Below are 14012 nucleotides of genomic sequence, written 5' to 3'. Positions count from 1 at the left end.
AGCCACAATTGTGGTTAATGAGGCATTCCTCTAGCCACTGTCTCCCTTGATCCCCACACCAACCCTGGGAAAAAGGCAGAATGTTAATTATCACTTGGTAGAAGGGAAACTGAGGCCTTGGAAGGGAAATGACTTGCCTAAACGCCAGAGTGAACCAGAACCTCTGAACTGCTCTTGATTAATACCGGGCTGCCTGCTTTACCCCATCCGCTTTGGTCACAGATCACCGTAGAGCAAGCCTCATCGCTGCTGCATTTGGGGTTCATGAAGGCTGGACCCATGACCCTACCCTCCAGCCACCTGGAAACATAAATAGACGCTGTTGGTCTGATTTGTGCTTCCTCAGACAACATGTCAGTGGGAACAGGGCAGACTGAGTCAGACATCAGAGTGAGCTTCCTTAAAAGAGGGTCATGGATCAAGAAGCCAAGCCAAGGGGTGAAGTAGAATCCTTTTCCCTGAAGGTCTCTGGGAAAGGGTCAGCCTTCACCCACTCCTGTCCCACACTCACCATGTTGGCCCAGGACCGGTAGGGCCAGAGGCAGGGGAGAGGAAGAAAGCCATCAGGTGGCCCCATGGCTCCCAGACCCTTTCCCGGCTGCTCCATGTCCTACCCCTTGCCTGGGTGCCATTCTTACACTCTCACACCCGTGTGCACGCCCACACACACATCACACACCTCGCTGGTCACAGTCACAGCCTGGCCTCTGCCTGTGAGTCAGAGGCGGGACACCCTCCTGGGACAGCTCAAAAGAGTCAGGACTGGGAGGTGGGGACATCAGGGGAGCCCTGCGTGTAAGTGAACAAAATCCACACTTTCCAGGAAGACCTGGGTTCAGATCCTCAGCCCTAAGGTAGGATCACTAGGGACTGGGTGAGAGAAGTGGAGGCAAATGGAGAAAGGGAAGGAAGGAGGAATGCAATATGTGACAGATAGAGTGGAAAAGGAGGGAAGCGCCATGCAAGTGCTGGAAAGAAGGGGGCAGGTGGGAGGAGCCCCACCGCCCCCTCCCCAGAAACGACCACCTCCGGGACTCAGCGCTCCCTAGGGGGCAGGCTCCGCCAGCCCTCGGCCACACCTCCGGGCTCGGGCACCCTCGAGGGCCGGCTCTGGCGGCCAGGGCGGATGCTGCAGGATCCAGCCACATCTCCCTCCCGGCCACGCCCGCCCGGCGGTCTCTTCCGCGGCTTTCAACCCCTACTCACCTGGGGACCCCGGGCGGGGCACGGTTGGGGCGCGAGGGCACCTGGGGGGGAGGACCGAAGGGGTCAGGGGAAGCCCCCGGCCTGGAGGGCACGGGGGGCGCCGCCCCCAGGGCGGACCCAGCAGGCGGAGGCCCAGGAGCAGGGCCCCGCGACCCGGGCCGGGCTGGGGGCACGGCGGGGGCTCGGCGCTGCGGCGTGGGGCTGGACGTGGGTGACCTGCGGGCAAAAGGGAGCCGAGGACAAGAGGCGAGAGATGAGCGGCTCCGCCCCATCCGAAGCCCCGCCCCAGCCCCGTGCAGGCCCCGCCCATGCACGCAAGCCCCGCCCCATGTGGTCGCCGGAAATTAAACCCCGCCCCCAGTGGCTCCCACGTTCCAGCTCCGCCCCGCCCCGCCCCGCAGCCAGCGCTCCACGGCAAGCCCCGCCCCGCGACAAGCCCCACCCTCTCTAAGACCCGCCCCTCGCTCCAGTGGGAGCCGCCCCGGTGACGCGGGCGCGCCACTGCCCGGTCCCGGCCCTCCTCCCGCGGGCCCCGGGCTGGGGGGCTTTGGGGCCGTGGGGGCCGGCCCTGGTACCTGCGTCCAGCCGGTACACTCTGCACCTGCAGCCAGGAGTCGTCCACGGGCGGTGGCATGGGCGTGCTGACAGTGGTCGTGTTGATGTCGCCGATGATGCTGAGCGCCTCCTTCAGTGCGTGGTACATGCGCAGCATCTCATCGCGCCGCTGAGCTTGCTCGGCTGACTCCTCCATCAGTGTGTTCTGGTCCCCGCACGAGTACAGGTTGGCCAACAGCTCCGAGAAGATGAATTCCTTGGTCTGTGTGCCGGCAGGCGAAGAGAGGAGAGGAGTGGGACCTGACGCCTTTTCTGCCCGCCTCGCGGGGCCCTGCTACTGGAAGTTTTGGGGTGGGGGTCTCTGCCTAAACTCTGAGATCTCCACAGTTCCCCGCCCCCGCAGCCCTGGTCCCTTGCCCTTTTCTCAGATGATCCAGAGAGGAAAAGTGACCTGTTCAAGATCACAGATCTGGGAGGACACTCAGGGACTATCATATATCTAGGAAAACCCTTACGCAGCATTTTTCAGTCTCACTTTCCTCGCCTGTAAAATGTGCTGGTTAAACCCTTTCCAAGGACTTGCATGCTCCACTGGACCAAAATAAGGAAGACAGTTTAAAATGTTCTGAGCCCTGGAGCAACAGGTATAAATGTGCTTGGACTGGGGGAGATGTGAGTGTCGGTGTGTAGGGGAAGGGTACCTGGCCTGGGCTCTGGGATATTCATGGAGAGATGCTGAGTTTTTTTACACCATAGGCCTGCGTCTTATTTGTTATTCAAATATATGTTGAACAGCTCCTACATGCCAGGCACTGTGTTGCTATGCACTTTATATTAATTTATTCCTCAACTCTATTATTATCCACTTCCTATATAATAAAAAGCTAATAGGCAAATTGTCCCCTCGATGGGGAGTTCCACCAGGAGTTCGACCAGAGGGCGGGGCTGGCCAATCTCCCGTGTCTCCCCCCCCCCATCAGCCTGGCCAGATCGGCCCCCACCTGTGCACGAATTCATGCACCGGCCTCTAGTTTTACATATAAAGAAACAGGCTCAGAAAGTTTAGTTCAATTGCTCAAAGTCACACAGTGAATCTGTGGCAGGATTCAAACACAGTTCTAATTCTCCAGAGCCTACGCTTTTTCACTGAGCCACAGGTGGTAGTGGTTCTATAGAGTGTGTATTTTAAAACATGGTCTGGGTGTTCGCAAAAGATGCAGAGTCCTGGCCCCTCCTGAAAAGCTTTCAAGCATGTTTGGGACTTAGGTATGTGAATCACATTATACGGTTTTCTACTGGATGGTTCTGGTGTGGACCTAACCCTCCCTCCAGGCCAACCTGGCTGCCCGCCTCCCTGATCTCACAAGAGCACCCGCCCCCCCACGGGGGGTGGTGCACCCACATTGTTAATCATGAGGTGCATGATGGTCTTAGGCATAAGGTCCCGCACGGTCTTGTTGACGATGGCCATGTACGAGTCCACCAGGTTCCGGATGGTCTCCACCTGCCGCTCCAGCTGTGGGTCCATGGAGTGCATGAAGTTGTCCGAGCCGTTCTCCTCTGTCTCGCTGGCCTGTTGTTGGGAACAGAGGGCATCAGGGTGCTGGACCCTCAAAGCCAGGTTCAAGGCACCCCAAGGTCTCAGCCCCTCCCCTCCAATGGTACCTGGAACATTCAGGCACACGGAGAAGCAATTGGCCTGAACACATGGACACTAGCTCCCCCATATGCTCTGGGTCTCTGGGCTCTGCCCATCCCAAAGCCCCTCAGGACCCCAGACCCTCGTTTAACCTTATCTCTGACTCTAGAGCTTAGAATTTGCCTCAGTTTCCCAGTCCATGAACTGGGAAAGGACATCTCTAAGGTCCCTTGGTGATTCTAAAGACCTGGCCAGAGGTAGTGCCAGGCTGGAGACACATGGCAGAAGGGGAGGGCGGGGCACACTCACTTTCTCCTTGTCCTGGGAGGCCCACACCAAAACCATCGAGGTCACCACACCGGCACGGCCACCGCGAGCGAGCACAGCGAGGCAGACACACAGAGGAAAAGGGGAAGGATCGAGTGAGCCCAGAGCACGGTACCCCAACTCTAAGGCAACTCGAGACACTGCCACAGTGAAAGGGGGGGGGGGAAGAGAAGGCAGTCACAAGAAACCACTATCACGTGACGGGGATGCAGGAAACGCCATCTGTGGCAGCGAAGGGGACACAGAAATCCGCTATTGGAGGAGGGTGGGAGGTAGGGGAGCGATGCCTGTGATTTTTTAGCTCAGTGAGGGCTCGGGAACATTTGCGTCATTGAGGATGGGGCCCCAGACTCCCCATTATAAGCAGCTTGCCCCTCCCCTCCCCTCCCCTCCCTGCCCTGCCACTCACCCCAACACGCTCGGGGTACACGCCAGCCCTCAGGAAGGAGGCCTTCCAGCTATCCACCTCCTCCTGTGTCTCGCAGGCCAGCTCCAGCTGCCGATAGTCTTTGTAGACATTCCTGCAAGGAGGGGCAGGCGGTGAGGGGACGGGCCAGGCCCGCCCACCCCGCGCTTCAGGGCTTGCATGGGCCGGGGTCGGCACGCCTGGGGTCCAGTCCCGGCTTTCTCGTTTCCCAGCTGGGTGACACTGGGTAAGGCCCTTCTCTCCAAGCCTCAGTTTCCCCTGGGCAAGTCCCTTCCTCGCTCCAAGCCTCAACTTCCTCATCTGGAAGGCAGTTGAACAGTAATTCCTGCCTCCGGGGATAATGCGAGGATTCAGCGAAATGAGCGCTAACATGTTCAATTAGAAAGGGACCGAACCCGCCTTAAAGGACTCGGTGACAGTGCAGCCCTCGTGGGGGTCTCGGCCCCGCTGGCTCCCTCTCCGACTCTCTGGGGACTCCCCGCCGGCAGCTGTACTGAACCCTTGTCTCCGAGTAGGAGAAAGCCCATGAGAGTGAGCCCTGGGTTAGGAGGTGAGAGGCCGGGTATTGCCCGCCCTCCCCCGGACACTTACCAACACGAGAAGGCAAGACTGGGGCTCCCTTTGGTCCCCAGTGCCTAGCAGTGTCCTGTGCAGAGCAGGCACTGACAGACTGAGTGTGTGAGGACGGGGGAGGAGGGAGAGAGGAAGGGAGAGAGAGAGGGGGGGTGGCGGGGGGCGGGGGGGAAAGATCTTGACTAAATGCCCAGCACAGAGTAGGGGCTCCATAAATAACTGTCAAATGAAAGACTTGCTGTGGGGCGTGGGACAGTCCCTCTCCTTTTTGTATCTGTGGACCCCGCTTCTCCTCAGTGGGGGAGGTTTGGGGCTTGCAGGGTCTGGGCCCCCACAGCCCTGGTGGGGCGCAGGCAGGCACCTCTGCTCCGTGTTAAAGAGGGCGAAGATGTGCTTGCTCGACATGAAGCCCTTCTCCACGTCCCGCAGCTTCAGGTTGTCCACGGACAGCATGTACTTCTTCTCCTTCTCCTGTGGGCAGAGCCAGGGCTGAGGCTGGCACCGCTCTCTGCTACGCTGGGGGTGCCTGGGGCTGGGGGTCCTCAGAGTGGCCCTGGCTTCTGGCTCCAGCCCCCTCACACTGCACAGGTGCTGTCTGACCCAAGTGCCCTGGGCTTGCTGGCACCCCTGCTCCCAATGGCATTCAAGCCATGCCCACCACCTCTGCATACCTGCCAGGCCCGAGCACCCAGGGTGGCAAGGCTGAGGGTGGCTCCCATATCCCTCCCCAAGAAAGCCCTGGAGGCAGGCCAGGCCAGCCCCAGCCAGGGTCCCCCCCCCACACACACACCCTACCCTCCACCCCCGCCCTGGAGCCTCTTTCGCCCCTGGCCTGGCTGCTGGGCCTGCTTTGGATAAGCCTCTGACTTCATTTCCTGACTGCAGAGACAGGAAGGGGGGCCACCAGCCCCTCGGCTTCAAAGGGCTGGCTCAGCCCCCTCCCCGCAGACGCCCATGTGTTAGCAATCAGGCACACGGCGCAGGCTGGAGAGGGCGAGTCTGTGCGCCAACACATCTCCTCGCACCACTGCGGGCGTGCCCGGGAGTCTGTGCTGCAGAGAGGTGTGTCTGAGGAGGTGCCCGGCACAGCCGTGTGTCCATGTGAGCACGCGTGTGTGCCCGTGAGGATGTGTGCACGTTTATATAGATGTGTGTGGCAATTGTAAATGTCTGTGTGTTGGCGTGAACGGGACTGTAGGACACGGATGTGCGTCCGTGTGTTTCTGTGCGCACAGTTTGTGTAACGGGCTGGACGTGCTTAATTTATCTGTAGTCGTCTGGGAGGAGTTATGCGTATCCGTGGATGGGCATGTGAGTGCCAGGCCCACGTGCACACGTGTGTAAGTCTGCTGGGGACCGACATGTCTGGAGGATGGTGTGTTAAGGGGAGGGGCCCAGACATTTCTGGGGCGGGGGCTCCAGGATGGGGCTCTGGGAGGAGAGGTCTCTGCTGTGTGTAACCCACTTGCCCACCCACCGCCACCGGACCCATGCTGGGCGGGGGGGGAGGAGGTCTACGTGGGTCTTGGGGACTCAGGTCTTGGGCAGGGGCCTCAGCCACGCTCCCAGGTGGGGGCTGGGTTCAGGAGAACCCTGCTCCCTGTCCTGGCCTCATCCTGTCCACCTCCCTCTGCCCCTGCACCCGCCTGGCCTGTCAGCCACATAAAGCCCTCTTTATGCCAGGCGAGTGGCCCGGTGGCCGGGAGCCCCAGAGGGCGGCTGGGGGAGGAGAGGAGGAAGTTGCACATGAGGCCAGGGAACATCTGGAAGCATTCGAGGGAGGCCCCCGCCACAGCCCTGAGCTCTGGGGTTGGACACGAGGCAGGAGTGGCCGCCTCCCCCCACCCCTCCCTTCCTGCTGGCCGGCCCCCTCCCCAAGCCCCTCCTTCCCAGCCACAGCGCCTGCTCACCCCTGCCACGTCAAAGGAGGCAGAAGGGGAGCCGAGAGCGGAGAGGGGACGTGGGCTGGCTGGGCTGGGGCTGGGGTCTTGGGTCTCCAGGAGACGGGCCGGAGCTCCCACCGACGACAGCCGCCGCCGCCCGGATGGACCACTCCGTCTACCCAGTGTTTAGACTATCTGTTCAGGACTCCCAAATTGTACAGTAGTCTGCACATTGGTTAGGCTGGCTGGGTTAGACCCTCGGCGCCGCTGGAGCTGGACCGACCGCCATCCCAGAGCCGGAGCTTGGAGCTGGGGCCGGGGGCGTGGGGGGGTGGGGGGGGGGGCAGAGGGTGGGCTGGGGGGAGGCGCAGAGGGAGGGGGTGCCATCCTGCTGTGAGATGGGGTGGGGGTGCTGAGGGGGTGGTGAAGGGAGTCTGAGAAGATGGGGGAGTTGATGAGGGCTGGGGATGTGGGTAGCTGTCTGCCCTGAGGGTCACCCCAATCCCAAAGACCAGAGGGCCGGCGGCTGGGGGAAGAAGGGGGACGGATCCCCTTCCCCCTCCGCCGGGACCACCTCCATGTCCCCAGATGTTCTAGTGCAAAATTCCACTCACATCCAACACATGCACACCCCACAACTCAGGCACCCACACACACCCACACTTTAAATCACACATCCATGCCCCAAGCACAGAGCAAGTACACACACACACACACACACACACACACACACACACACACCCTTTCAACGGAACACTGGTCCTCTCCCATCTTACATCCCAAACACATACATATTCTCAGACACTGCACACACACACACCCTCCCTCCTTAAGCCCCCCCCCCCCCCCCACCACACACAGAACACAGCACACACGCCCGAGTCATGCTTCAGGCACACACAGTCTGCCCCCAGATACACATAAGACCCTCATATACCAAATATACCTACATGCTTACACCCCAAACACTCTCCCACAAAACACTCGCACACAACAGCCACAAGCCTCCCCTCCCCCTCCAGCACTCACTTTCCCCCACATCTCCCCCCGCCCCCATGCACACTCAGGGCCCCTTCCACACAGCTCGACTCCAATGCACACACAGAGCCCAAGAAAGACCCCTTTATGCACAGGTATGAGGACAGGGCCCCAGACACACTCCCTTCACCCGCAGTGCAGCCGGTCAGCCCCAGGTCACACTGTCGGTTGTGGGGCCTGCCGCGGGCACCCCCAGCCCATGGGAGCCGGCCTGGGCAACAGAGCAGGAAGCAACGCCCCCACACCCGCCTGCCACGCCACCTCACACTCCATCCCTTCCCGGGGCCCCTGTGCTCTGGGAGAGGCCAGGCTTGAGGTAATGAGGTCCAGATGGCTTGGCGCCCCTGCTAGTGACGACAGAGGGTCCCGCCCAAGGTGGGGATGGGGCCTGTCCAGGGCGACTTGAAGGGGGCAGAGAGCGGGGGAGGGGGGACTGGGAGACCAACCCCCCCCCCCCAGCCCTGCTTCCCCATTGAGAGTGGAGGGCGCCCCCTTCTCCAACGGCCCTCTCGGGGAGAAGAGGGTCCCCTCCCCCACACGCGGCCAGCTGGAGTTCATTACCACAAGCCCCCCCAGCCCTCCCCGCTCTCTCTGGTCACCTCTGGAATCCAGATGTGGAAGCCAAACAGACTCATTCTTAAAGGAGACCGGCAGCAGGGGAGGGCGCTGGCTGGTGGGGGGTCTGTGTGCCCCACTGGGCAGGGAGGGGTTTTGAGGGGCGCCTCTGTGGGTTCCCGTCATTCCTGACCCCTCAGCCTGGAGGCGCTCTGGGTATCTCCCCTGGACGCTGGGGTCTGGGGGACTGGGGTGCAGGGGTTAACAGGGCGGCTGGCAGCTGGACTGTGTGTGTCATGGTCTGTGGGGGCCACAGAAGAGGTGGCGCGCCCTGGAGCAGAACAGGACGGCTGCAGGGCCAGGGTTTGGGGTTAGGGGGGTGCCCAGCACCCTCGCCCACCTTCTTGAGGGTGCTCAGCCCAGGCTCCCAGTCCTGCCACGCCACCTTCTCTGCCCAGCCCCGATGAGCCCCCAGGATTGCCTGCCCCTGATCCTTGCAGCCTAGCTCCACCCCAGGGTCTTTGATGGGATTTGTAAAACCCCCCGTTGGGTCTGAGCCTGACTTTGGCCACCAGTCAAACCCCTTGACTCACCTCATCATCCTTGTACCAGGACAGATTCTCGGCAGTCAGCACAAACCAGTACTCCTTCGAGCCCCCCTTCATAATGCCAATGTTGTTAATGGTCAGCCAGCCCTTCCGGATGACCTGGAGGGTGAGGGGGCAGGAGGTCAATGGGCAGAGTCCTGGCTTCCCCGGGGAGGTTGGGGTAGGCAAAGAGAGGCACTAGAAAGCCCACCCCTCCCCCAGCTCTTGGAGGCCTGGCCGGTCCGGGAGGGTGGGGGCCAGACCTGGCCTGGTTTGAACCACCAGTGAACAGGTTGGAGGACAGAGGAAGGCAGAGCTCAGGATACAGAGCCTGCTGACAGTCAGAGCCACGTGAGTAGGGCCCTGCTGGCCGGGAGGAGAGGAGCCCCCACCACTAACAGTGCCCAAGCAGAGCTTAGGTGGCCGACGGGGCAAGACAACTCTGAGTGCCTCTTCAGCTTAAGATCCGATTTATTCTAAGACTTGTCCCCGACCTCAGGGACTTTGCACATGCTGCTGTCGCCTCTGCCTCCAGAGCGCCTCCCTTCCTGTTTGCCTGGCAAATGCCTACTCACCCTCTGTGTATCGGCTCAGAAGTCACCTTCATTCCCAGGCAGGCCCTCTCTACCCCCCCCCCCCAGTAAAAGTCAGGACCCCCATTATAATCTTTTATCACTCCCTTAAATCTTCTGGAATGACTGGGATCTTGAATTAACGTGTGTGTGTGTGTGTGTGTGTGTGTGTGTGTGTGTGTGTGTGTTAATGTCAGCCTCTCCTGCTGAGTTGTCAACTCTCTCGATCATTGTATCCCAGCACCTTGCAGAGCGCTTGACAGACGGTAAGTGATCAATAAATACACGTGGCATGAATGCTGCAATAGTAGGGTTCTAAGGGTCTTTGGCCCCAGGCCCCAGACACAGGTTGGGGTGGTAGGGAGTGGGGGCAGGGGGAAGGGGCTGAGCATGAGACGCCCAGGCCCCTTCTTCCTGGGGGCAGCTCGGAGTTCCAGGCAAAGGTCTCCTTCCACAGCAGGAAGAGCAGTCTTGAGCCATCGCCACAGACGCGGGCCCCTGCATTGGACTCCAAGGGCAGAGCCACGGCCCAGACCCTGGTGGAGGGCTAGACTGAGAGGACAGGGAGCTGCTTCCCCCTCCCTGGCCCCGACCCCCCTGGCTTCTCTTCTGAGCGTCCACAGACGATCCAAGGATCCTGGGGCCGGTGGGAAAGTCCTCGGGGCCAGGCCCCCTTCTGAGACCCTCGAAGCCCTCCTTACCCTCTCCGGCTTCCCCCAGAGTCTCGAAGAGAACCCAAGTCACATGGCGGATCAGCAGTGGAGTAATGGCCTGAGCCATTAACAGGGACACCACAGCCAGGTGCCCTGTGACTCCTCTCCCCCCCCGGGCCCAGTCCAGTGAAGACCCACTCAGTGTCTTGTCACCGCCTTCGGAATTGAGTCCACATGCCACACCCTGGCGCTGTGCATCTCAGCATCTGACCAGCAGGCTTTGTCACCCTGCTCCTTGCCCTCACTTGCAGCCTTCATCCTCCCTCGGCCACCCCCAGCCCTGCCCTCCTCCCTGCTCACCCAAACCCCTCTCCAGAGCCCCTACACCAGGACTGCCCACTCCCCCGACTCCCACCCTGCCTGGGCCCTGCCTGCGGGCCCGGGTCTCCGAGGTGCAGGGCCAGGGTCTGACTCCTGTCCAGGGGCCAGCACCGTGTAGGCACCAGTGAGTGTTCACTGAACCCAACTGCCCTGGCATAATCCATTCATTAATTACTTTATCCTACTGAGCACCTATTGTGTGCCAGGCACTGGGCTGGGCACTGAGGATTTACCGATGAACGAGACAGACCCAGCCCCTCCCCTGTTGGGTTTGGGAGGGAAATAATCACACAAACACCTCGATTATTACACAGAAACTCCCGCCTCTGGAGCAGCCCAGGACTGTGTGGCTCGTGTGTACAACTGGGGTGGAGAAGTGATGTGTCCACAGGGATCTGAAGGACACAACAGATGAGGAGGGACTTGTCTCTTGACATGTCACTCATCTCTTCATTTCCTGGTAGAGATGGTCTGCTTCAAAGCATGCTTCTTTCCCATCCGTCCAGCCGTCCAACAGACATTTAAGCAGCACCTACTAAGTGCCAGGCCCCTGCCAGGCGTTTCCACCCGCCCCGGCCCACATGGTCTGCCTCTGCCTGAAGTAGCACTTAGCGCATGTGCACTGATGGACAGGTGGCTGGGACCCTGTGTGTGGCGAGGCCTTGCCTCTGGCCTGAGAGCATGTGTGGGCAACCTGTGCTGGTGTGTGCAAGCAGCTCAAGCCAAAGGGCCCCGTCCTGCCCATCCCCACCACAAATGGGCCCCTCCCCCCCCTCGCTACACAAGCCAAGAGCCCCAGTCCTGGTACTCACCAGAATCTCATCCTGCAAAGAGGTAACCATATCAACCACGAGAAGCATCGGGAGAGAGGAGAGAGGGTCACTGAGGCAGAGTGGGAGGCTTGTGGCTGGCAGCTGACAGGCTCCCTGGCCCCCGTGGGACCCTTCCCCTCGGGGGAGGGGGCTCTCAGAGCTTGGCGTCCGTCCGGCACCCTCCATCCCTCGGGCTGGGGCACCGGGGCTCACTCACCTGGTTCCCGGAAGCCTTCTTCTTGTTCATCTGGCTGCTCCTCTGCTGAGCACTGAGGGGAGAGAGGGAAGAGTCTCATCTCCGAACTCCTCCCAGCTCCACTGCCACTGCTCAGTGGGCGCCAAACACAGAGGGTTAACCCAGAAGGCCTGGGCCTCTCTCTCTCTCTCTCTCTCTCTCTCTCTCTCTCTCTCTCTCTCTCACACACACACACACACACACACACACACACACACACACAGTGTCACCTTCTCTGCCCAGGGAGCACTCACTTGGCAAAGCCGATGAAGTCCTCGTGGTTGGTGTTCATGTAAGCCAGCTCAATGTCGATGAGGAGCATGACCTTCCAGGACACACCGGTCAGGGGGCAGGTGGGAAAGACACCACAAAGTTTTAAAACGCATGTCATACTCACAGCAATACAGGGTCCATAATAAATACATCCACAGTCTATGGTAAATGAATACAGACATACATAACAGTACCCATAATAAAGGAAGAGTTCCTACACAAGAAGCACAAATCAGAATGGTCAAAGAATGGGAATGAGGAACTCAGAGAAGAAATACATGTAGCCAATAAGGATACATAAAGAATGCTCACCCCCAGTAATAAAGAAATGTAAGCTAAAACCACGAGGCCCCTTTAAACCTATCAGTTTAGTGCTAAATATTGATAATGACCAGTGTGGGCATAGTTGTGAGAAGACAGATTCTCTCATCAACTATTGGTGGACGTGTAAATTAGTATCAAATTCTTGGAGGGCAATTGGGTAATACTTAACAACACTGAAATGTACAGATTGACTTCTAGAACTACATCTCATAGATAAACTCATCAAGTGGGCAAAGATACATGTACCGGGGTGTTCAGTGTGGTGTGGTTTGCAGTGGAGAAAAATTGGAAACAGGCCAATGGCCATCAAAAGGTGAAATAGCCCGGCCGGTGTGGCTCAGTGGTTGATCATCGACCAGGAGGTGCCCAGGTTTCGGGCTCCATCCCCAGTAGGGGGCGTGCAGGAGACAGTCGATCAATGATTCTCTCCCATCTTTGATGTTTCTCTCTCTCTCTCTCTGTATTAAAGAAGAAAAAAAAAAGGTGAAATAGATGAAGGTACCCTCTAAACAATAAAGCTGTTCAAAGGATGAGGACAGTGGTTAGGCCCTGGCTTAGGAAGATCCTTTTTGTAAATGATGGAGAGTGAGGGGATGCATAGCTGGGTCGCGATGAGAGTGACATTCCTGATGCACACTGCAAGGTGCAGCCCCGGACCTGCTGCCTCCTGTGAGCCTGGGGCCTGTGCTGGCCGAGCCTCAAGTTCCACGGAGGAATTGTTTCTGTCTCGTAGGCGCGGGGAAGACACCAGGAGAGGAGGCCGGTGACCTGTCTGACCTGTACTAGGTGTTCCCCTAGATTAAGATGGAACCTGGAATCTGTGTGTGCCGAGGACAATGCCTGGGAGGGGGCGCACCACGCTGGTAATAGTGGTTATTTTGTGGAAGAGACTGGGAGCAGGGAAGAGGGAGGGAGGGACACTTACTTGTAATCACATCTATTTTTTCTTGAGTGTTTATCACTCTTGTCATTAAAGAGACCAATAAGAATTCAGAAATAGCATCAAATACAAAAGCGGGAGGGATTGAGGACAGGAAGAGGGATGTGTAAGGATAGAGGCTGGAAAACAGGAGCCAGGGGTGGGCTTGGGCAGAAGATGCGAGATGGACCAGGAAAGGGCTGGGCTGGGAGCTTCCTGAGGCCCTGAGGAGGGCCTGCTCTCTCTGCTCCCCCAGCTCCGAGACCCATTCGGTAACATGTGTGAGAGTGAATGAGTGAATGTTTGATTAATGACTCCACAAAAGGAAGAGAGGTGGCTAGGACAGGTCTGGGTCACCCAGAGAAACTGCAAATAGAGAGAGAGGCCCAAAGAGAGATGCCAGAGGATAGACTGCCCGGAAGTTGAGAAGCAGGTTTGCGGGTGTGTGTGTGTGTAAAATGGTACAGCTGCTTTGGGAATCAGTATGGTGGTTCCTCAAAAAATGATCATACATAGAATTACACGGAATTACCATCTGATCCAGCAATTCCATTTCTAGGTATCTACCCATAGAATTGAAAGCAGGGTCTCTGAGAGATACGTGTACACCTATGTTCATAGAAGAACTGTTTGCAATGGCCAAAGTGGAAACAACCCAGCTTGGTTTCCCCAAATGGATAAACCACATGGGGCAGATACATACAACGGAGTATTACTCAGCCTCCGAAAGGCAATGCTGACACACGCTACGACAACATGGATGAACTTGAAAGCGTTATGCTACGTGACATAAGCCAGACACAAAAGGACGAATGTCGTCCGCTATCACTTATGCGAGGGCCCTCGAGTTGTCCAATTCATAGAAACAGGAAGTAGAGTGGTGGGTCCCAGGGGCTGGGGGAGGGGAACGGGAGCTAGTATTTGTGGGGACAGAATTTCATTTGGGGAAGACGAAAAGTTCTGGAAATGGATGCTGGTGATGATCGCACAGCAGGTGAATGCGTTTCCTCCCACAGAACTGCACACTCAGACAGTAAATTTACATAGCTATCC

At 58.5% G+C, this 14012-nt stretch overlaps 1 protein-coding gene and 1 non-coding gene across 4 annotated transcripts in view; one reads left to right on the top strand and one right to left on the bottom strand.

Annotated features, from left to right (window-relative positions):
* DNM1 (dynamin 1) overlaps positions 1 to 14012 on the bottom strand; it is a 41937-nt gene that overhangs the window by 3027 nt on the left and 24898 nt on the right. For 2 of the 3 annotated variants that reach the window (XM_054727398.1, XM_054727397.1), the window contains exons 12-20: positions 11698 to 11768; positions 11426 to 11477; positions 8797 to 8910; positions 5089 to 5198; positions 4137 to 4248; positions 3710 to 3721; positions 3164 to 3334; positions 1782 to 2023; positions 1207 to 1422 (exon numbers count right to left, since the gene is read on the bottom strand). In XM_054727398.1, the coding sequence (XP_054583373.1) occupies positions 1207 to 1422; positions 1782 to 2023; positions 3164 to 3334; positions 3710 to 3721; positions 4137 to 4248; positions 5089 to 5198; positions 8797 to 8910; positions 11426 to 11477; positions 11698 to 11768 (1100 nt within the window). Of the gene's footprint in view, positions 1 to 169; positions 172 to 1206; positions 1423 to 1781; positions 2024 to 3163; positions 3335 to 3709; positions 3722 to 4136; positions 4249 to 5088; positions 5199 to 8796; positions 8911 to 11425; positions 11478 to 11697; positions 11769 to 14012 lie in introns of all 3 variants that reach the window. The other variant, XM_054727399.1, reaches the window with a different exon arrangement.
* On the top strand, positions 6779 to 6859 carry MIR199-3 (microRNA mir-199-3). Its single transcript, NR_129201.2, has one exon. It is a non-coding gene; the product is annotated as a microRNA mir-199-3 (primary transcript).

The sequence above is a fragment of the Eptesicus fuscus genome, chromosome 15, assembly GCF_027574615.1.
Source record: "Eptesicus fuscus isolate TK198812 chromosome 15, DD_ASM_mEF_20220401, whole genome shotgun sequence".
Lineage (NCBI taxonomy): Eukaryota > Metazoa > Chordata > Mammalia > Chiroptera > Vespertilionidae > Eptesicus > Eptesicus fuscus.
This window is presented reverse-complemented; position numbering and strand designations above follow the sequence as displayed.